The 21,361-nt window shown below is 37.1% G+C and overlaps 1 protein-coding gene across 3 annotated transcripts; it reads left to right on the plus strand.

The window, feature by feature from the left end:
* The first annotated feature begins 877 nt into the window (after nucleotides 1–877).
* LOC149007534 (uncharacterized) lies at nucleotides 878–12,608 on the plus strand. 3 transcript variants are annotated; one of them, XM_089167523.1, is made up of 7 exons: nucleotides 878–1,367; nucleotides 2,130–2,188; nucleotides 2,505–2,538; nucleotides 2,916–3,304; nucleotides 3,414–5,454; nucleotides 5,591–5,797; nucleotides 12,024–12,608. In XM_089167523.1, the coding sequence occupies exons 4-7, from the start codon at nucleotides 3,012–3,014 to the stop codon at nucleotides 12,339–12,341; spliced, it is 2,859 nt and encodes a 952-aa protein (XP_089023649.1). In that variant the 5' UTR covers nucleotides 878–1,367; nucleotides 2,130–2,188; nucleotides 2,505–2,538; nucleotides 2,916–3,011; the 3' UTR covers nucleotides 12,342–12,608. The 3 variants fall into 3 exon arrangements, with proteins under 3 accessions (XP_089023649.1, XP_089023647.1, XP_089023648.1); XM_089167521.1 differs by lacking the exon at nucleotides 2,505–2,538; XM_089167522.1 differs by lacking the exon at nucleotides 2,505–2,538 and having other exon boundaries at nucleotides 878–1,041.
* Nucleotides 12,609–21,361: the final 8,753 nt, after the last annotated feature.

Below are 21,361 nucleotides of genomic sequence, written 5' to 3' on the forward strand. Positions count from 1 at the left end.
AATTTTTTAAAATAAATTAAAATTAAATGTAAAAGACAGGAAAACCTCCAAGTATCCTTTTGTTTCCCTTAATTGTTTTGCTTTGGAATATGCAAACAACAAGCTTGTCAAAGCCTTCGCCATTTGGAAGATGGACTTAGTAAATATTTAGCAAGTGTATTATAATTTGAAAATCTTTTAATGCTTTATTTTGATCCATTTTTATAAGTGTCAAGAAGAGTGAGGAGAATAAGTAGAGACAACCCATTAAAATTCATCAAGATGCAAACTTTCTTTTGTATATTAGTTCTATAATTTTTACTTCTTTATAGAAAAAAAAATTTGTTTTTGAACACCCAACACAAGAGACTTGGAGAGAACTTAATGCTTATATGTGTTCATATACTCTTGATAAATTCCACATATCAACAAGGTACTCAAAAGTCAAAACATACCGCTAGTAAACCCAAACTCAAACCATTAGTAAACACAATTCTAAACTGTTAACCCAAACCGTTAGTTAGTCCGAACCCAAACTGCACTGACCCGAAACCATTATTTTCTTAATGGGCTGTGTTTAGGCTGAGTGTCTTTTAACCCGAACCATTGACACCCCTAATTGGGTCTACAAATAAAAAAAATTTTAAAAAAATCTAAAAATAACTAATCATGTAATTTTTTTTTCTTTTATTTTTGTGAGGAAAACTTGTACCAAATGATTTCATTGCATCTCATTAGTACAACCCTTTTTATGGTGCTTGATTTGATAACTCTTTACTTTTTTTCTTGTGGGGAAAGAAAATACATAAAATAAAAAATTTTAAAAAAGCGTTACAAAAATCGCAAGCGTTAAATCAGGGGGAAAAAAAGAGAAAGAAATCTGTAGCGCCTGCTTCCGCCATTTTCAATTTTGTATCTTTTTCCCCCTTTATTGTTTGCTTTATTTCCGCATGGATGCTCCATTAATCGCCATTTTCTCTCCCTTTTCTCTTCCTTTTCTCTCCCTTCTACTTCTAAAGCTTGAAAACAGTGACACTCTCAAACTTTTGCTTGGACTCAAGAGTAAGTATTGGCAGAATATCTTGAAACCCATTTGTGTCTAACGTTTGAATTCCGTTTTTCCTGGAAATCGGGTCTTCAAGTCTTTTCAAAATTTAAAAACTACAAAGCCATCCGCCGCTTAACGTTACTATCCATTCACTGTTGTTGAATGGGTTCTTGATAAATAATTGACTTCACCTGTCTGAAAACTCTTTTGGGTTTGTTCTCTGCATACTGTTCAGTTTCTGATTTTCTATAGCAGAGAAGGGTTTTTATTTCTGGTGACAGAAATTGAGGAATTCATAATTGAAGCCTTGTTCACCTTTCTGGCTCTTTTTCGTGAATTGGTAAGTGTTTTTTAGGCTTCTATCTCCAATATCTGGTAGGCATATAAATTTTATCGCATCTTGGGATGTTTTATTTTGGAGAATCCAGTAAAGAAGAAATGGGTTCTTTCTGAATCTCTGCCTTTTTTAAAGTTTGGTTTCAAGGTTTTGAGTTGTTACTGGAGTAGACATATTGGGAAGAATAAAACTATTTTGGACATATCGAATTTTTGAACTTTGTGGGTTTCTGGTGAAAGATTCTTCTATGTTTTATGGTTTATTTCTAAGAATTAAAGATTGCTACGTATGTTCTACCAAAAAAAAAAAAAAGATTGTTACGTATGACTTTTATTTGTTTATCAGATTCTGTCAGAACCTCTGGTTCCGCTGGTTTCTTTTCCTGTACAAGTGTATTAAGTTTTTACTTTTCTTGTACTTTTATTTAATTTTAATATGGAACTGGTCTTTTTTCTGTACAATTTTATTAAATTTCCATTTTTTCTTATAATTTCATTTTAGTATGATACTGGTTTCTTGTATTTCCATTAGAGAGATGTTGCTATAATCTATAAACTATACAGTGCTGCACTTTCTTCTTGTCCTGGATCTAGGCATCAAAGGTCCAAAAAAATTACTGTTTTGTTATTACGTTCTAAAACTGATATATCGATGATCAATCTGTAGTTTAATGCATTCTTGAGCGCACCATTTAGTCTCATGGAATTATACATTGTAGCTTCTGCAATCACATTAATTAATCTATCTGTTGCTTATGTGTCACAGGTATTGGGACCTTTCTTTACTGAGTGCTGCTACTTCTGAGTTCAGATTTTGAAAATTCTGTAAGTGTCTGTCTTTCGCTTGTTCTATGTAGTTATATGACTGCAGTTTTCTTTTTTCTGCTCTGCACTGAAGTCTGAAACACCTCCTTCTTCGGATGAGGTTTGCAAGGAGCTTTTTCTTTACAATGCATCACAAAACCCATTCTTGTTTTGGAGGAACCTTTGTCAGGCTTCATGTTTTCTTCTCTAACCTGATGTACACTCTTCTGGAGCATGACAGTGGAAACCAGTTCCTTGTAGTGAAACTCCCTTGATTTCCTTCATTGTGTTTCACATTTTTCAACATCAATTTAAAGTCTTCTGCGTTTATTTGCAGCATCAGACAGGACTTGCTGATTGAATTTCGACATGTAGGTTCTTTACTAGAAACTGTAAATATGCATATGATTTGGATGTAGCATATTTCATTTCCACATGTTCTCAGCTTTTAATCTTCTGCATATGAAAAGGGGCGTACAGAGTGCACTAGGCTCCTGCCACTGTAGGGTCTGGGGAGGGTCATGATGTAAGCAGCCTTTCTGATGCTTTTGCAGAGAGGCTTTTTTCCATCATCTTCTGCTTATAATTCAATTCAGTTGAGGATGGACTCCATGCCAAATGCCTAAAGCATTCATTTATGTTGCTCTTTTACTGTACCTAAAAGCTCCTATTTATTAACTAATAGTTGTTTCATATTGAGTCTCATTAATTTCCCCTGACTTCCCCTCAACATTCTTTGCATGAGCAGAGTTGGAGGTTGTGGCTAAAAGGGAAGATTCCAGCAGGGATGTTTAGCTTTTGGACTCATGAATTACAGTGGACGGTGCTTTGAAGAAATTTCTAAATGAAGAAGCTATTCTTTTTTAGATCATCTTCTTCAAGCAGTGTAAATAGCAATCCAACCCCTCCAACACCAGCCAGTGAGGAGGTTTTTTGGGAGGTCCCATGGGAAAATGGAGTAAACAATGGAAGTGACAAAGTTCCAGCTCCTTCAGGTCTTAGACGGAGCCTTTCATTTTCTTCAGCAGACATACATGTTAGTGGTCTGGGAGAGAGGAACTTGACTCACTCTAGTGATCTGGGTAAAACTCCTACTGAGAGCAACATTCTGCCTCATATCTCTGATTTCCCAGATCGGTAAGTTGTTTTAGAAACTTTTTTGCACATTTGATCATCCAAAAGCCATTTCAGCCTTTAATTAAAGAATTTATTTCATTAGTAATTTTTTGGGACCTCTTTGTATTAGACGCCGTTGTCTTACCCCACAGAAGCAATCTAAGGCTAAAGGTGGTGACAGAGATTTTCGAAAGGCATATGCAGTGGGGAAGATTGATTCTCCTAATTCAGCTACATCTAACCATGAATTCTCAGGGAACTCTTCTCGTGGCTCTGATCTGATCCCTTCTAGGTGTGGTTCAAATCTTTTAAATCATGCTTCAGACAAGATTCTAGACCTTTATATTGACGGTGAACAGAAAAAGGAAGGGAATCTGAAGAGCAAGAATAGTTTGTGTTATAGAAACCATAAATGTAATGGAAATGGAGATACGGGTCCTCCCTCTCGACTTCAGTCCACAGCACAAGCTTCCACAACAGAGAGCAAAATGAATGCTAGATCTTATTCATTTGGGGAAATGAGGGAGACGAAATTGAGACAGTCAACCAGAGAGAGGAAGAAAAATGACCTCACTCCACAAAAAAACCCAAATGATGTTGTTGGCAGATTCTATAAGCTGGCCCCACAGAAACCTAAGACAACTTTCTGGGGTCTTAACACTGACACTCAAGCTCCAGTTGAAGATATTTTTGAGGACTACTCAGATGTACACGTGCATCCAAATTCAGTCAGATTGGGATTAGAAAGTTGTGCATCAGATGGGCCTTCCGGATCGATGAATGGAATTCAGTGGGAGGAAAGGTCAGAAAAGCAGAAATATAGATGTTTTCATGGTGATGATCCAGGTGGTCTGCTTGCAATGCCAAAAGAAGGGAGCGTTGATGATATAGAGTTACATAAGGAAGCAAAGGAAGCTGCAGAAAGAGTGATGCTTTTTTCAGACGAGGTTGACAGTGAGACCCTCCTTCGAGATAATAACTTCAGTGTATCAGCCATGTTCCAGAAAATTAGAATCCTCACTGAGGAGCGCAGAGACTTGGCTATTGAGGTCTCAGTTCAGCTACAGAGTCGAATCACTGAGAGGGTTTCTACCAAGGAAGCACTCAAGGTGTCAAAGACCGAATTGGAGTGCCAAACCCGGAAACTGGAGAAAGAAAAGAAGGAGTTGCAGTTAAAATTTGACAGAGAGATAGATAGGAGATCAAGAGATTGGTCCTTTAAGCTTGAGAAATACCAATCTGAAGAGCAGAGACTCCGGGAGCGGGTAAGTGAGCTGGCAGAGCAAAATGTTTCTCTTCAAAGGGAAGTGTCTGCCCTTAATGGCAGAGTTACGGAGAGCAAAAATTGGATAACAGATTCTGACCTACATTTGAAGGAACTTATGATAAGGATGGATGAAGCAAGAGGAGAAAATCAAGAGCTAAAGAAGACTGTTTTAGAGCTACAAGAGCATGTTCAAGCAGCTGAAACAGACCGTGAATGCATTCAGAGAAACTACAAAGAAAAAGAGGAGGAAAATAAAGAGCTGCACAAGTCTGTTGCAAGGTTACAGAGGACCTGCAGTGAACAAGAGAAGACAATTGGTGGGTTGGGACAAGGACTAGGTGACAAAATTGAAAGGAAGCAGTCATCAGGAAAGTTGGAAAATCATTTTGACAAATTGCAGATGGAGCAAGTAAGGTTAGCAAGGATAGAACAGTCTTTAAGAAGAGAGCTGGAATCCTACCGACTTGAAGTTGAGTCCCTTCGGCATGAGAATATTAATTTGTTGACCCGCTTAAGAGCCACTGGGAACAATGGTGGATATTTCAGAATAGATCAGGAGCTGTTGGCCCGGGTTGACTGCTTACAGAAGCAAGGACTGTCACTGCTTAACGAATGCAGTCAGTTATGTGTAAAATTACTAGAATTTATCAAGGGGAAACCAGGCAAAACTGTGGAAGCAGCATTAAAAACTGAACAGTGTCAGGTTTCTGAGAATGGATTAGATGTGTACTTTGTTGTGGAATCTGACATGAAAGTCCAAGGTTTTAAGAGTGCAATTGAGAGTATGACAAAAAGTCTGCGGACTGTAGCTGAATTGTTGAATGAGAAGTCTGAATCAGTTTCTTTGGAATCTCAGTCACACTGCAATGGATGTGCTGAGTCTGGAAATTGTTGGGCCCTTGAGGTAAATTGGTTGCTCATAAATCATATTCAGTTTTGAAAAACTAGCACAAAAATCTCTATAAAAATTGACAAGCTAAAATATTCTTTTTATTTGTTGTGTCGTCTGTAATCTTTCTCTTGTCTTTTTCTTTCCATAGGATGATATTGTATCCAGGCTTAAAGCAGAAACTCTTCTAACAAGTCTATTGAAAGAGAAGTTGTACTCAAAGGAACTGGAAATTGAGCAACTGCAAGCTGAAGTGGCAACAGGGGTAAGGGGTCATGACATCCTTCGGTGTGAAGTCCAGTCTGCTCAAGATGCTCTTTCATGTTTGACCCACAAGATGAATGGACTTGAACTTCAGGTGAGCAGGAATAATTAATGTTTTCTGACGTATTGAGTTCTCATACTATCTCATGATATATGAATACAGTTATAATAAATAATCTTATACATGGTCTTTGGCTTTTCATGTTTTATTACCTGATCCTTTGACTCATGAGAAGGTCAATGGAGGATGCATATTGTGTGCTTTTCTTTTTTTGATATAGGTTAACATGTTTTCTTTTGTGTCGTTGATTCATTGAAGAAAAAATTCAATGCCACCGAAAAAAGATGTATGTGTCATGTGTTCATTACATGTCTTTTATGTTTTATCAGCCCATATTAAAGTAGGAACTCTATCTTCTGTTTTTCTGTACTTCTGGTATAGAGTCATACATATGCTGTTATGCTTTTATGTATTTATACACAACACCAACTGGAAATGAGTCGAGTATAACGTACATGTTTAGAAATTAACTAAAACTATTTATATCATATCATTTTGTAGGATAATTCTACTTGGATTCAATATCAAGTAAGGTTTTAAAGGGGGGCCTTAAATTGGGAGTAATCCTACCTTTGAAAATTTATGTGGTCGTGGATAACTTTGTATGCTAGCTGGGTCTTTCAAATTAATAACAGCTTTTGGGTTCGATGATTCAACATAATATCAATGAGATCATGTCCACTATGCTAACCATGCATTCATTTACATCTCTACCCAAAAAAGGGGCTGCACATCCCAGATGCCACATGCATGGATTTTCAGGTTTTGACCGAAATTTCAGTGGAAATCTTATACTTTTTTTTTTATTTTTTACCCAAGGTTTTAGGCCTTATATGACCTCCATTTCATCTAATTTCTTGCCTTCTACCTATTTAAAGCATAATAAACACAATAGAACTAGTATTTTGCCCAAAAAAAAAAAAAAAAAAAAGGGTAAATATCACTTACCTCCCCTCTTAGCTGGACAAATAGCACTTACACCCCCTCTTAGTTGGATAATATCACTTACCTCCCCTCTTACCTAGCAAATATATCAAACACCTCCCCTTTGTTAATTTTCTCGGTTAAATTTAACTTCTACCATTAAATATTTTTCTAAAATCCCAAACTACCCTTGGCTAAAAATATTTTTTTATTTTAAACCCTAAATTATCGTAATCACCGTAATAGTTAAACTACTAATTACCCTCAATTAAAATAATTATTAAAAATCAAAACACCATAGTTAAAACTTAAATTATCATTAATTATCAAAAGCCCAACATACCCTTTTTCTTTTCTTTTTCTAATTTTTTTTTTAATTTTTATCAAACAATTAAAAAAACACCTATTACTATCAAGTAAAATAAAAAATGCAATTGAAAAAAACAAGGGTATGTTGATAAAATTAAACACGTACTACTATTTTGGGTTTTTTTAATTGCTTGATCAATTTTTTTTTAAAAGGGTATGTTGAGCTTTTAATAATTAAAGATAATTTAGATTTTAACAAATATTTTAATTGAGGGTGATTTAGTATTTTAACTATTAGGGTGATTACAGTAATTTAGGCTTTAAAATAAAAAATATATATATTTTTAGCCAAGGGTAGTTTGGGGTTTAAAAAAAATATTTAACGGTAAAAGTTAAGTTTAATCGAGAAAGTTAACAGAGGGGAGGTGTTTGATATATTTTCTAGGTAAGAGGGGAGGTAAGTGATATTTACCCAAAAAAAAAAACTCAAAAAAAGTTATCATTCAAGTCCTAACAAATGACTGGTTCCGACTTGCATACATGCATAGAATTATCAATATATATGAATTGTTTGATAGAATGGTTACATAAACAACAAGTCAACAAAATACAATGACCAACTTAGATCAAGTGATGGTGTCTCACATGTATTAAGTTCAAGCCCATATATCATGTATACATATGTATTTTGAAATTTAGAAAATAGTTTTTAACATCATAAAATTAAAAAAATAGTTGCAATAATCAAAAGATAAGTTTAACAACACACAATCATAGATCAATAATCCTAGACTAACCAAATATTGATTTCAAAGCAATACAAGATCACTTTAGGCTTGAACAAAACAAAAATGAAAAAAAGGGAAGCTTGGAACTATTGGGTATGGCTTATGCTTCATATTTTGTTGCCAACGAGTTTCCTTTGTAGTTTGGTCTTAGGCCTATGAATAGTTGTTATAGCTTAAAAGGTGTTTCAAGGCAAAGTAATTGTGGAAATTAGGTGAAAATGAGATAGAAATCAACAAAAAAAAATGGAAAAACAAGTTTTAGTGTCGAACCTGCGAAATTTTGGTCGAAACTTTGGACTTTAGAGAAATCCTTGAAGTTTTGTTTTGTTTTCATTTTTTGCGGATAGTTTGGTTGAAATTTCAGTAATTTTAACAGAAATTTATACCATGGCCACATGTACTGCTACCCCTACTAAGATTAATAAAAAAAGGTAATATGTAAAGAAGAGTGGTGGGAGCAATCCGAAGTTGGGAATGTTAGGGCCTTGAGTGACTAGTACTAATAGTTGGGCCTCCTCACTAACAATTGACATTTTTGGTATAGATTATTCAATGCCTAAATGGTAGATCTGCCTCTAGGATGGGGTTAATTGTAAGAGATCGATTCCTTTCTGGTACTTTTTTTTTGTGTTTTTTGTACGAATTGCCCTTTCTTTTCTTTTTTTATGTTGAAGGTTTACACGAAAGAATAAAATTCAGCCAGATATTCATGCTCCAGTTATTTTGAATACGATAATAACAAGCAGCCTTGCCCCAACTAAATGGGGTTGGCTACACGAATTCTTGCCTCCCAATTAGCTCTATTTCAAGCCATGATATTTACAATGCCGTAGCTATGCATATCATTTTTCACCACTTCTCTTAAGGTTATCTTAGTTTGCCGCTACTTCTTCTAATTCCTTCAATGTGGATTAAATTGTTTCTCTGTATAGGGGCATTTACAAGCCTCCCTTGAACGTGACCATGCCACCTCAGCTGACTTTCTCGTAGTTTATCATTTATCAGAGCTACTCCCAGGCCGGCTTTAATATGATCATTCCTTATCTTATCTTTCCTAGTTTTGCCACTCATCCATCTTAGCATCATCACTTCTGCTACGTTGAGTTTATCTATATGATGCTCTGGTTATTTTGAATGTTGTCCGGAAATATGTTCACCTTGGAAAACTTTCTTTGTTTTCTCATGCACACAATCCATCGATAAGCCTCCAAGTCATGGTGGAAGTTCCTGAGCAACTGGCTGTCAATGGTTGAGGCTAAACAAAAATGATTCTGAAATCCATATGGATGGTGTTCTGAAAATTGTTTGGGATGTCATAGTTTAGCTGATGGATCAAAGCTTGTGCACTCTTCTATCCCTTCCTTTATTTTTCTTACGAGCTTTTTGCCTTTCTTTCCCCAAGCAATTCTGCTTCTCTGGTTTGCCTTCCTGTCCCCTCTTCTCTTTTCATTCTGCCTCAAATTTTCTGTCCCCCCTAAGTTATACTGTGGAACAAGATTCCCTGATGAAACAATAGAGAATTAGTTAACATATGAAAAATTGATTGACAGTTTCTTTTTCATGCAATCTAACTGACAAAAGTGAGCATAACAAAGTCCCGCCAATGGATCTTGAGGGACAGGATCAGTTTGTATTTTCCTTGTTCAAGAGAATATAAGATCTGTGGAGAAATTATACCATGGGCCTGGGTTCCTCAACTTTATCATTGGCTTCTCTTCATTTAAAAGCTAAATGTACACTGGGTATCCTGTCATGAGAGCTAAGAAGGTAAATGAATATTTATTAGTAAAAGAAAAACAATAATGATACCATATTATTTATTTGGATGTTTCACGACACAAAAAAAAATCTTGCTGAGTTAGTTCAGTCACTCTTAGGCTCTTTTTGGTATCAATTATCATTCTCTATTATGCCTATTTAAAATAAATAAGTACAAAAATTCATTATTGGTCAAGAATGAAAAATGGTTTGGTAAATTTTGTCAAAAATAAATTATGAAATGAAAAATAAGTTTGGTGTCAAAATAAAAAATTTCTAGAAAATTATAGTGAACAAGTGAGAAAAGAGGAAAAAAGTATGATTTTTATAAAAGAATATGTATTGACTATTTTACCCTCATCTTAACTATAAAACTTTAAGTAAACTTGCACATAAATGAAGAGAATGAAATTCTCACCATAAAAAAGCCTTAACTCCCTATGGTATTACACATTTCATGATCAGGTAATGAAAGTACACTCTACTCATGAGAACTACCTTTAAAATCCAAATACTATTTCTAGCTTTATCTTGATGAAATTGCCGAGTAACCTAAGCTAGTGCCACACATAAAGCCTTCTGTATTTATTGTTTACAATACCAATGATATTTCTTTTTCACTATTATGGTCTCTGGATTCGTGTATTGGAATAGGAACTGGGTTGTATTGTTTCTGATCTATTTCAGACATACTGATAGCTCTGAGACATCTTATCACTCCTTGCTTATATTCTATAGCTATTTAACAAAATATAATGATTAACTTTTAAACATGTTATCTGGAAAGTCTAATTGCCTGACATGTGTCTCTTAGTAATTTATAAGGAAAATGAACCAATTTTATCATTTTAGACATCTTACCTTTGATACTTGGTTTCTTGATTTTCTTAGCTACACTGCCTTCCCCTTTTTTTAGCACTTTTCCTGGGATTGCCATGATGGTACAATTTTGGGCATCTTATTATTTTTTTTACCTCTTGCAATGGACCATTCATCCTGCTGCACTATTTCCCTTTGGTGTTGATTATATTGAGCTTCTGTGATTGCGAAAGCTCAATTCCTTTTGATTGGGTTTGTTCTTGAATTCTCAATTGCTATTGGATTACATCAAGAATAAGATTTAATCCCATACTTGGTTAATCATAAAAATTGACTAAATATTTTAATTTTTTCACACATCAGATTCTGTGGTTTATGCTTTTTACTGATGATATATGTTTCTGGATGAATTTTAATGATGTTATTGTTTTTATGGATGAAACAAAAGCAAGAATTTTGATGATCAGCTTTTGAATGGATAGATTTTAAATAAGGTGAACAGAAACAGAATGTATGGTGTAACTTTAGTAACAATAGGCTTGAAGCTGGGGTAGCAGAAATTGATGATAGGGACTTACTCTTGTTACAAAAATTGGGAACTCAGTCAGTTACCCACCTGTGTGTAAATCACCGGAGGAAATATACCACATAATATGTTGTGAAAACTGTGGTGTTCATCCTAACATAGTCCGGCTATAGTAGAAGTAACAGGACATAAAGAATACACTAGAATTTTACCGTGCAAAAACAACTGAAGGGAAAAACCATGGAAGGTCTTCCAAGTGAAACTGTTGCTAACCATCAATGGCATTACCAATTCTCTAATAATCACTAGGGGGTTCCAAACCAACAAGATTTCTTGGATAAACAAAATAACTCACTCTTTCTCCTCATAAAACTCCACATACAAGAATCCTCTTGAAGAAATAATATTGTTTTAGTGTTCTACGTACTCTCTATACTGAGAGCCATCTCATTTCTTCCCTTACTTATAGGCCAAGGGGAGGATGGCTAGGATCCATCTAGCTGACACCATTTGGTTTTTATAAGGCTGATATTGCCATTATAGAACAGTTAAATAACCAGAAATGGTGTGTGGAGACATTGGTCAATGAGACAAGAAATAACTTGAACATTGTAGCTGATGTTAGATTGTTAATATTATTGAGTGGTAAAACTTGAAGGAAAAGGGGAAAAAATATAAACAGGAATGAATAAATTAGAGCTAACTTAGGAGTAGCCCTGTTACATGAGCTACAGAAGCTTCCGAACGCCCCATATGGGAGGGTGATTTGATTTGATTTTAGGAGTTAAATGGCCAGGAGTAGGCCTAAAATTACTCAAGGAGATGTGGTGAGGAAAGACATGCATATCTTTGGACTATTAACGAGTGTGGCTCTGAATAGAACTGATTAGAGAAAAAGGTCCATGTAGCCGACTCCATTTAGTTTGGATAAGGCTGAGATGACATATCTTTTGTTGATTGGGTTTTCCATTTCCATCATTTTCCACTCCTTTGATATTATAATTAAGTTAAAATTTATTTTTTGGGCCTATCATTTCTTATAAATTAAGATTATTTGCTTTATGGGCATTGGTTGCCATTTTTATGTTTTTTTCATGGTGCTGTTTAATATTTAAGCTTAGTTCTGTAATATCAGATGCTAAGGAAGGATGAGAGCATAAAGCAGCTAAAATGTGAATTGCAAGAATGCTCAAAAGAGTTAACCATTACCAAGGGGATATTGACAAAAGTTTCTGGGGAGCGAGATTTAATGTGGGAGCAATTGAAGCAGTATAGCGAGGAGAACATGTTATTAGACTCTGAAGTTAACTTGTTGAGAAAGAAGGTAGTATCTTTAGATGAAGAGTTACTTCTAAAAGAGGGTCAGATCACGATCTTAAAAGATAGTCTCAGAAGCAAATCATCTGACCTCTTTGACATTCCTAATTCTATGCAAGAATTCGCTATTGAATGAGTTTCGGAGGTGTCCTAACATCCATGCCTTCTGTGAGTAGTGATTGCTGTTCATACCCTTTTACCTTTGTGTTCTTTTCTCTTGATTTTTCTCTTTGTGCTTTTCCTTTGTTAACTTTTGATTGATGAGTGGGAAGTGTACATTCTACCATGATTTCTTTTGTAATAGATCAAAATTTTCTTTTCCTGTGCTCAATCTGAATATATTTTCCAGCACACTGAAGTGAGAATTCAGGTAATTTTGCTTTATTTTGCTGTGATCTTGAAATTTCTTTGGGGCATTTACTTCAATAGCTTTTTGCTATATTTTTTTAATGGCTTTCTTTAGGAGCTGGGTGATTTGGATATCATTTACAGTTTGTGCTAATGATGACACCCTAGTTCAGTATTTCTTTGGAAATTTTCAGTAAAGAACTTGTTAGGTAACCTTTAAGGAAAGGCTGAAAGTGGTTACCCTTTTTCTGTTTTCAAAAGTTCCTGTAGAAGTGATTATAACTTTGTCTGTCTATGAAGGGGTGTCAACAGTGCAGTTTGGGGCGGTTTCGGGCTGGGCCTAACGGTTTCGGGCCGGTTTCGGTTTGGGTTTGGGCTAACTAACGGTTTAGATTCGGATAGACTAATGGTTTATGGTGTGTAAGAAAAAGAACAAAATTAAACAATTGAACATCCTACAACAAAAGCGAAAATTATATGGAAAGCAAAGTTGTTATTGATCAATTTCCATTAAAAAAAAAACCCACCCATTCTATAGAAATCAAGAACCTAGATATTAAGTAGTAAAATGACTATTTGATCTTTGAATTCATGTTTAATTTTTTTAATTGTCTATACCAACTACCTAATGGTAATAAAAAGATTCAAATACTATTTAATTTAATGTAAAATTACAAAACAGTTGCGGTTCGGTTTCGGGTTGGTGCGAGCTCCACTACCCTCAGCCCAATTACGGCCCATTAAGGTTCGGTTCGGGCCGGTTCAGGCTATAATAGGCCGATGCGGTTCGGTTTTAGCGGTTCGGGCTATAAATTGACACCCTAGTCTGTCTCATGTTTTTTGTTTTATTATTTTTCTTCTTTTTTTGGAGGCCTTCCTTAATGTGGAATGAACTTGAGAATCTTTGTTGGCTGTCTACTGCTGGTAAGAAATTTCTGTCATTTTCCAAAATTGGGAATGTTTGTTAAGCCTTAATTTGCAGATGAATTTATTGGCCAGGATCATTGATCCAAAGACAGAAAAACTCAGGTCAAGACAGTTGGAAATGTAAGTGAGTTTTTGAATTGAATCTGTAGTGTATAACAAATGATATGCAGTAGAATTCAGTCTTTGGTCTTCATTTTTCAAATCTAATCCCATTCTTATTGCATAGTTTTATTTGGTTTTCAACGAATTTCTACCCTGAGGGAGGAGTTGGGATCCTCTCCATGAGGGTAAGGGATTGTGCGTGCTCCTTGACCCCATTTCACCATACGTTTAGGAAGGGGAGTGTCCACATTGTTAGAGACGATCATCTTAGATAAGAAATCAACTACTATGTTCGAGTTTCTCGAAGTCAAGTTGAAAATAGTGTATTCAAAAGAGTTCTTCATTTGAATGATATCTGAAATCATAGATCTCAAATAGTAATCAGAGCAAGAGGCTGAAGTGATCTATTGAATCAGGACTTTTGAATCTGAGTCCACAACAAGTAACTTTGCACTGATTCTAATAACTCGCATCAAACCTTCTCTGTTACAAGAACTTACGACGTAAGAATTGGGTTTACATATGGTCCCAAATGACAAGAGTACCATTTAGTTTCTTACCACAATGCCAATCACACTCTTCTTGGAACCTAGAACCTAACAACCAAGTTGCAGCATCACAATTTAACTTGAGATTGTTAAAGAGAAGGAATCCATCAAGATTGCTGCAAATCCAAACTTAAAAGGCAATAGAGATCAATTGCTATTCAGTTTATCTAAGATATTGGTTGCTACTATATGTTCTTCAAAGGCCTTAGCTGCAACTCTAATTACTTCTTTTAGCTTCCACTTGGTGTTATTAAAAATAAAATCATTCCTTGGTTTCCAAATGTTCTGAATCAGAAAAGAAGCAAGAGACAAACGGCTCTGTGCAAAAGATTTATCACTTCTATTGACTTCCACTTGCTTATAGGTCCCATATATTAGAAGCCAAGCAATCAAAATGGATTGATGTTATAGGTGCACGAACTCCTAAGATTAAGGGTGTTTATTTGGTATAGTAGTGGTATCAATATAATATTTAAATACATTTACCTCATTCAATTTCTGTATCAATTCTAATACTGAATGGTATTCTGGCTTCTAGAATACCACACCTGATGCCTCTCAATTCACATAATAGAATCTTGTTGTCAATGACACCACCTCTTATGGCAAACACCACCTAACCATTCCCCACTCTTCAGGTGGCACCATATCCTACTCTATGACCCTTCACCAAACCATTAGTATTCATAACCAACCAACCCTCCGGAGGACGACCCCAATGGTGAATGGACAATTCTTTGTGGAAAAAAGAAACATCAATACCCCAAGGCCTGAAAAACTCTCTGTTAACACCGTTGTCTTCCACATGCAACTTTTGGTCATTGAACCTGTATTGAAGCCGCTTCACACAAGCACACACCTGGGTAGGGGGATGGACTTCATTCTTGAAAATTATGTCATTCCATTCTTGCCAAACACAATAGATTGTTACAATGAACGAGAGGCACCTCACCATGCTAACAATCGAATCACCTGGAAAGTAAGAGGAAACCCAATGTACCTCCTTCGCCCAAGTCAGCCCAGATCAGTGGGAGAATCCATTCCATTGTTTGATTTGTTTCCACACCTCATCAGAGTACCTACAACAAAAGAAAAGATGGTTGTAGTCCTCGATACCGTCGCCGCATAGCACACGAGTGGGATCAATATCAGCATGACAACTAAGCATCCTAGTCTTCATGTCCAATCTATTGAGGATAGCAAACCAAGTAATGAGAGAAAATCTCGGGTGATGTTTCTTGTTCCAAATCACCTTGGCCCAATCTATCTTTGTTCCCACGTTTTGGACAATATCAAGGGCAAATCTTACAGTAAATTTGCTGGAGGAGGTAGTTGTCCACACCGCATAGTTCGAGGAAGCTCTTTCCAAACAACGAACATTGTTGATCTCACTCCAGCAAGATTCAATAAGAGTATCCTGTCTAGCATTGGCTCAACACCCATCTGTACCAATCAAATGATTTACCCTCAAGAAAAATTCCCTACCCACAGTAGGAGAGAGAAGAGAATTTTCAGTTTTTAGAGGGCCTTCGTCAAGCCAAGGGTCATGCCAAAGAAGAAGCGACGAGCCATCATGCACTTTGTAGCGGATCACCTTAAGCGCCAAGCTTCGAAGATGTAAAATATTTTTTAGCGAGGAAGAGCATGTCGAGGGAGTTGGAAGTGATCATATTAAATGATTTTTCAGCCACCTTTGCCTAAAATTCTGACCAACAAGTCTTCTTGTCGGCTGCTAACACCCACAAGTTTCATATCAACGTGGCACTATTCCATTCTTTAAGATTATAAAGCCCCAAACCACCTTCCTCTTTGGGAGAGCAAACCCTCCTCCACGCCATCTTAAACCCATGTTCTGCTGACCAAAACCAAAAAAACTTTGCCATTAAGCTATCCAATTGTTGGATGATTCAGGCAGGCAATTTGAATACGTTAATCCAATACCCAATAACCCCCATGACCACTGACTTAAGCAAGGTTATGCGACCAGAAAAAGACAGTATTTTTGCACGACACGAGCTCAACTTAGTCTCAACCTTAGAAATGAGGCCAACATAGTCTGAGGATGCAGGTCTTTTAAAGGTGAGGGGAACACCAAGATACCGAACAAGGAGCATACCAATTACAAACCCCAATACGTTGTGAAAATAAGATTTGATATCATTTGGAGTGTTGCCAAAAAATAATGAAGATTTTCATTAGTTTACTTCCAACCCAGACTGACGAGAGAAGTCATGAAAGAGGTTTTGAAGAATATCAGCATTGGCTTTTGTCACCTTTCCGAAGATAAAGAGATCATCTGCAAAGCAGACGGAAGTAATCTCAGACTCCTTACACAAGGGTGATATTCAAAGAACCCCCCCCCTTGCTACTTCCTTCAAGGAATCAGTGAACACTTGAAGCACTAAGTTGAATAATATCAGAGACATAGGACATCCTTGTCGAAGGCCTCGATTTCCAAAAAATCTAAGAGAATGGATCCCATCCACTGCAATCACAAACGAGGGCCGAATGATACATTGGATCACCCAATTGATAAAGGTGGGGTGAAAATTCAAGGGCAATAGGTGCGTGAAGAGAAAGCTCCATTGCACAGAATCATAAGCCTTTCGCAAATCAATCTTGACCGCAAATCTTGCCTCCCTGTTCTTCAAATGGTGACCTTGCATCAATTCCTAACACAAGAGAATATTGTCAAAAATACACCTTCCTTCAATAAATGATGTTTGGGTTAAGTCAACCACATTACCAACAACTTCCTTTAATCGATTTGCTATCATTTTAGCAACAAATCGATATATCATTGGGCACACCGAAATAGGTTTATAATCATGGAAAGTGTTTTACACCTCCCCTTTTGGGACAAGAGTAATTTTTTCTATTTTCACCTAATCTTGAAGGTAGGGATTTTGGAAAAGAAGTCTAAATAGCATTGTATAAGTCAACCCCAACCATCTCCCAACACCTTTTATAGAAAAAAGCTCCAAAACCATCAGCAGCTAGAGAGCTGTCATCTTTGGATTTGAAGACCACAGATTTGAATTCCTCAAAATGGATTGATCTAATCAAATAAAACTTATCCAAATCACTAATAGCACGATCAATGGGAATATCCAAATGATGACACACAATCTGTGGGATTCCAGCAAAATGAAGCTCAAAATGGCAGGCATCTTCATTCCTAATTTCCAACCCATTAGAGATTCAGTTGCCATTTGAGTCTTGAATAGATGCAATACTATTTAAATTATGCCAACTTTTAATAGAATTGTGAAAGAATTTTGTATTAGCATCTCCACTGGTCATCCAACGGACCTTAGCCCTTTGCCAAACTTCTGATTCTCGAATCCGCAACAAATGTCTCAATTCACCTGCAGCGACCCTCTCTTGAATAATAAAGTGAGCATCCATTCGTCCCTAATCAATCTCCAATGATGTCCACCTCGCTTTCCAGATTTGCGATCTTATGATCAAGGAGATGGAATTTCTGCCAACTCCACTTTTTAAGCTCCCCTTTAAGAAGTTTCAACTTCGTAAGAAGTCTATGCATGGGGGTGCCCTCCACCCAAGTATTCCATATTCTAAAAACAAGATGGAGAAAGTCAAGGTTATCCACCCAATGGTTAAGGAAGAAAAATTGATGCCCCCTCATTCTACCTCCACTAGCCAACTACACCACCATCGAACTATGGTCAGACACACTTGGGCTGAGAAAATTCACATGGGAGTAGTCAAAATTGGTCAACACTCGATCCAATTTGACCATCATCTAGTCCATACCCAGGGAATTATTGCTCCAAGTGAATTTGCATCCCGACCATCTCAAATCCTCAAGCCCCACCTCTGCCATGAAGCATGGGGTATAACAGAGGTAATACTATCCTCAGCACCACCTATCTTTTCTTCCATATTACAATGGGCATTGAAGTCACCTAGCAAAATCCAAAGCTCCTACAAGTCTTTAGAAAAATGACAGATGCTATCCCATAGATCCTCTCTCATAGCGGCCTCATTATGACCATAACACATAGTGGCATAAAAGCTCACAAAAGACTCCAAAATGGTGACTCGACAGTGAATAAATTGAGAGCTCTTGAGGAGGCATTGAACACACACTCTTGAGTCATCCCAAAGCACCAAATCCTGTCAGAATTATCATGCTCATAATTATTAATACACTTCCATCGAGGGAGGAAAGATCTAGCCACCCCCTCAAAGTTTGCAACTCTCACTTTTGTTTCCATTAAACCAAACAACATAAAATTATGTTTGTTAGCCCAATCAATCACAGCTCTTCTCTTCCCCAAGTTGACAATACCCCTTGGATTCCACGCCCCCAACTTAATCATAAATCACTATCGAAAGTGGATTCAACACCGAAGTCATCTTATTAGGACTTCGATCTCTGTGTCATTCATCAATGGTTCCACATGAAGGAACTGACCCATCTGAACCAAAATCCGTCAGAGCTAAGAAACAGTTCTGGCGAGAATTACCTCCCAAATGGCCTCTTCCACGCCCACAGTTGTTTAAGTGGGCCATATTTCCTCTCCTACCTAGCCGAACCAGAGGCATCTTGACCCCTAACTACCCCCACTTGTGATGAATTCCTCCCATTCTGATTCGTGTACTCATCACCATGACCCCTATTCCTATTTTGGAAGGTGTGATGACCATGATGATTGCGAGCCATACCCACATTCTCATGAGCAATATTACCTTGGTTCACACAAAGATTCTTCTCCATATTAATTTCTTGACTATTCTCCCTTAAATTTAGATTGGGATTTGAATTTGCCACAAAGATAGGGTTAATTGTCAACCCTTCCCTATTAGGAACAACCACCAAAGGAAGATTATTCAAATCAACATTATCATCTTGATTTGGCAACCTTGTAATGTTGTCATCTTCCACTCTGGTATCATCTTCCTTAGAGCCGACCCTCCCTTGTCGCTGATCTTTATCGCCAAACAATTCCGATGTAGCTTCAGCATCTTTCAATTCACCAGATGCAGTATGCTTACCAAGTCTGTTGCAACCTAGAACCACCGTCCAACCATGATCACCTTCTCTCCCACTCTCTATAGTCACCACCATTTGTATATCAGATGCAACATGAACAGATGAATAGAAGTTGGTATCATGACTAGGGGTGTCAACGGTGTGGTTTGGAGCGGTTTCGGGCCGGGCTTAACGGTTTCGGGCTGAAAAACCTCCAGCCCAAACCAGCCCATTTAAAAGATAACGGTTTCGGTGCGGTTTCGGTTTGGTGCGGTTTGGGTTCGGGTTGACTAACGGTTTGACCTAATGGTTTGGATTCGGCTTGGCTAACGGTTGTACTAAATTAAAAATCAATATTGAAATTTATTTTTATTTTTTCCTCAACTTCAAATCCTAATTTCTCACACACAAAACTACAAAGATAGAGAATGAAGACTCCAAGTAGATCCAACGATAAGTGATGGCATTAGCATGAAAAGGTGAAAATGAAATTTGAAACCCGGATGCTTGATTTCACAAAAGTGAAAATGTGAAAGACTGAAAGTCTGAAACTGAAACAACGTTAACGATTAAGATTAAGACTTAAGAGTTAAGAGTTATTAATTAAGACTTTTAAATTTTAAAATAATAAGACTAAATGAAATTTGAAAATTAAAAAGTTAACGATTAAGATTAAGACTCAAGAGTTAAGAGTTATCAATTTAGACTTTTAAATTTTAAAATAATAAAACTAAATGAAATTTGAAAATTAAAAAGTTATAACTTAAAACTTAAACCGTTAAACGTGTTAACACTCAACTCTCAACTACTCAAACTCGAGTCTCAAATCTCAAACACCGAAATTCATGGATCATTAATTACATTTAAACAATACAAAAAAAAATTTACCTACATTTAATATGTTAATTTTATTTATGTAAAAGACTAACGGGCTGATGGGCCGCAAGCGGGCTGGGCCGGGCCAGCCCGAAACCGTTCGGGCTGAGGACCCTCAGCCCAATTACGGCCCATTAAGGATCGGTTCGGGCCGATTCGGTCCGGTTTTAACGGTTCGGGTTGAAAATTGACACCCCTAATCATGACCAAAAATTTTGCATTTTTCGCATAGGGGTGGTCTCCAGTTGTATTGGACCGATTGAATAAATGACTTCCCGCCTTCCTCCCCCACCATTACAGAATCACGGAGACCACCTTCCGCATTGATTAGAATACAACATCGAGCGAATGATAATCTCTCCTTACGTAAGGTTCGCTAGTCAACACAAATAGGGCAACCTAGAGTACTAGCGACAGTACTAAGGATGGCTCTGCCTCAAAAATTGAGGCCAAGACAGTTGAACCTAACCCAAAGTGGAAGCACCTTCTCTTCTCTTTTGCTCAGTGACATACCAGGTACCCATGGCCTTAATATCAGAGTTCATTGATCCAACGTCCATGGTTCATCCTCCATAGTTCTCTTCCGCGAGGCACAATCCTTAAACTTTAACACAAAAATAGCGCTATTGAGAGCAAACACCTGCATTGCCCCCGCATGAGACCATTTCTTTTCTACAAAGTGACTCATGGTGGTGAATGATAATTTCTTCCCAAAGACATAGCCAATATGCGCATTTTCCCATTGAGCACACTCCTCTTCTAAATGCTTTGTCATGCATGTCGCTTTAGGAGTTTTGTTCTCCATCTCAGGCGGGATAAAGTACAATGAATCATCATCTTCGTCGTCCACCGCACGACTTTTGTTAAACAAACTCGCCCAGGTCCAATACGAATCATCTAACATTTGAGGAAGACCCGTGTTCCGTTGTACCCTCAGGAACGTCAGTCGAGACCGACGACCTGTCAATCATCAATCTTGTCACATCCCCCCAGCCGGTACCCCAACTGGCATACCCAGGTGTGTGATCCACTCTATCACATCCCCCCAGCCGGTACCCTAACTGGCATACCCGGGTGTGTGATCTACAGTCCCAAGGAACAAGTATCGAGGAAATCATCCTCCCACATAAGCAATAACATAATCATGAACATAAATAATTAATGTGCCGATATAAATGAGAGATCCAAATAAGGAAGGAAAAGATCATATAACATCAGAGTGCGAAAAGATAATAGATAATGTCAAGTCAAGGAGTAAAGTGAGGCGGAAACTCACTCTACCAAAATAGCGGAAAAGTAGCTCAAAAGGAAAGAAAAGAGATTACAGCTAATCCCAAAAAGAAGTAACAGAAGTAA

The sequence above is a fragment of the Hakea prostrata genome, chromosome 8 (genome assembly GCF_041222555.1).
Source record: "Hakea prostrata isolate BN-2017 chromosome 8, UWA_Hpros_2, whole genome shotgun sequence".
In the NCBI taxonomy this organism is placed as follows: Eukaryota; Viridiplantae; Streptophyta; class Magnoliopsida; order Proteales; family Proteaceae; genus Hakea; species Hakea prostrata.

What these genes read in the sequence shown, in the direction of transcription:
- LOC149007534 (XM_089167523.1), top strand. Translation starts at nt 3,012, where the DNA reads ATGAAGAAGCTATTCTTTTTTAGATCATCTTCTTCAAGCAGTGTAAAT. An exon ending in ATCTCTGATTTCCCAGATCG is followed by an intron (nt 3,305 to 3,413) that starts GTAAGTTGTTTT and finishes TCTTTGTATTAG; the next exon opens with ACGCCGTTGTCTTACCCCAC. An exon ending in TGAATGGACTTGAACTTCAG is followed by an intron (nt 5,798 to 12,023) that starts GTGAGCAGGAAT and finishes CTGTAATATCAG; the next exon opens with ATGCTAAGGAAGGATGAGAG.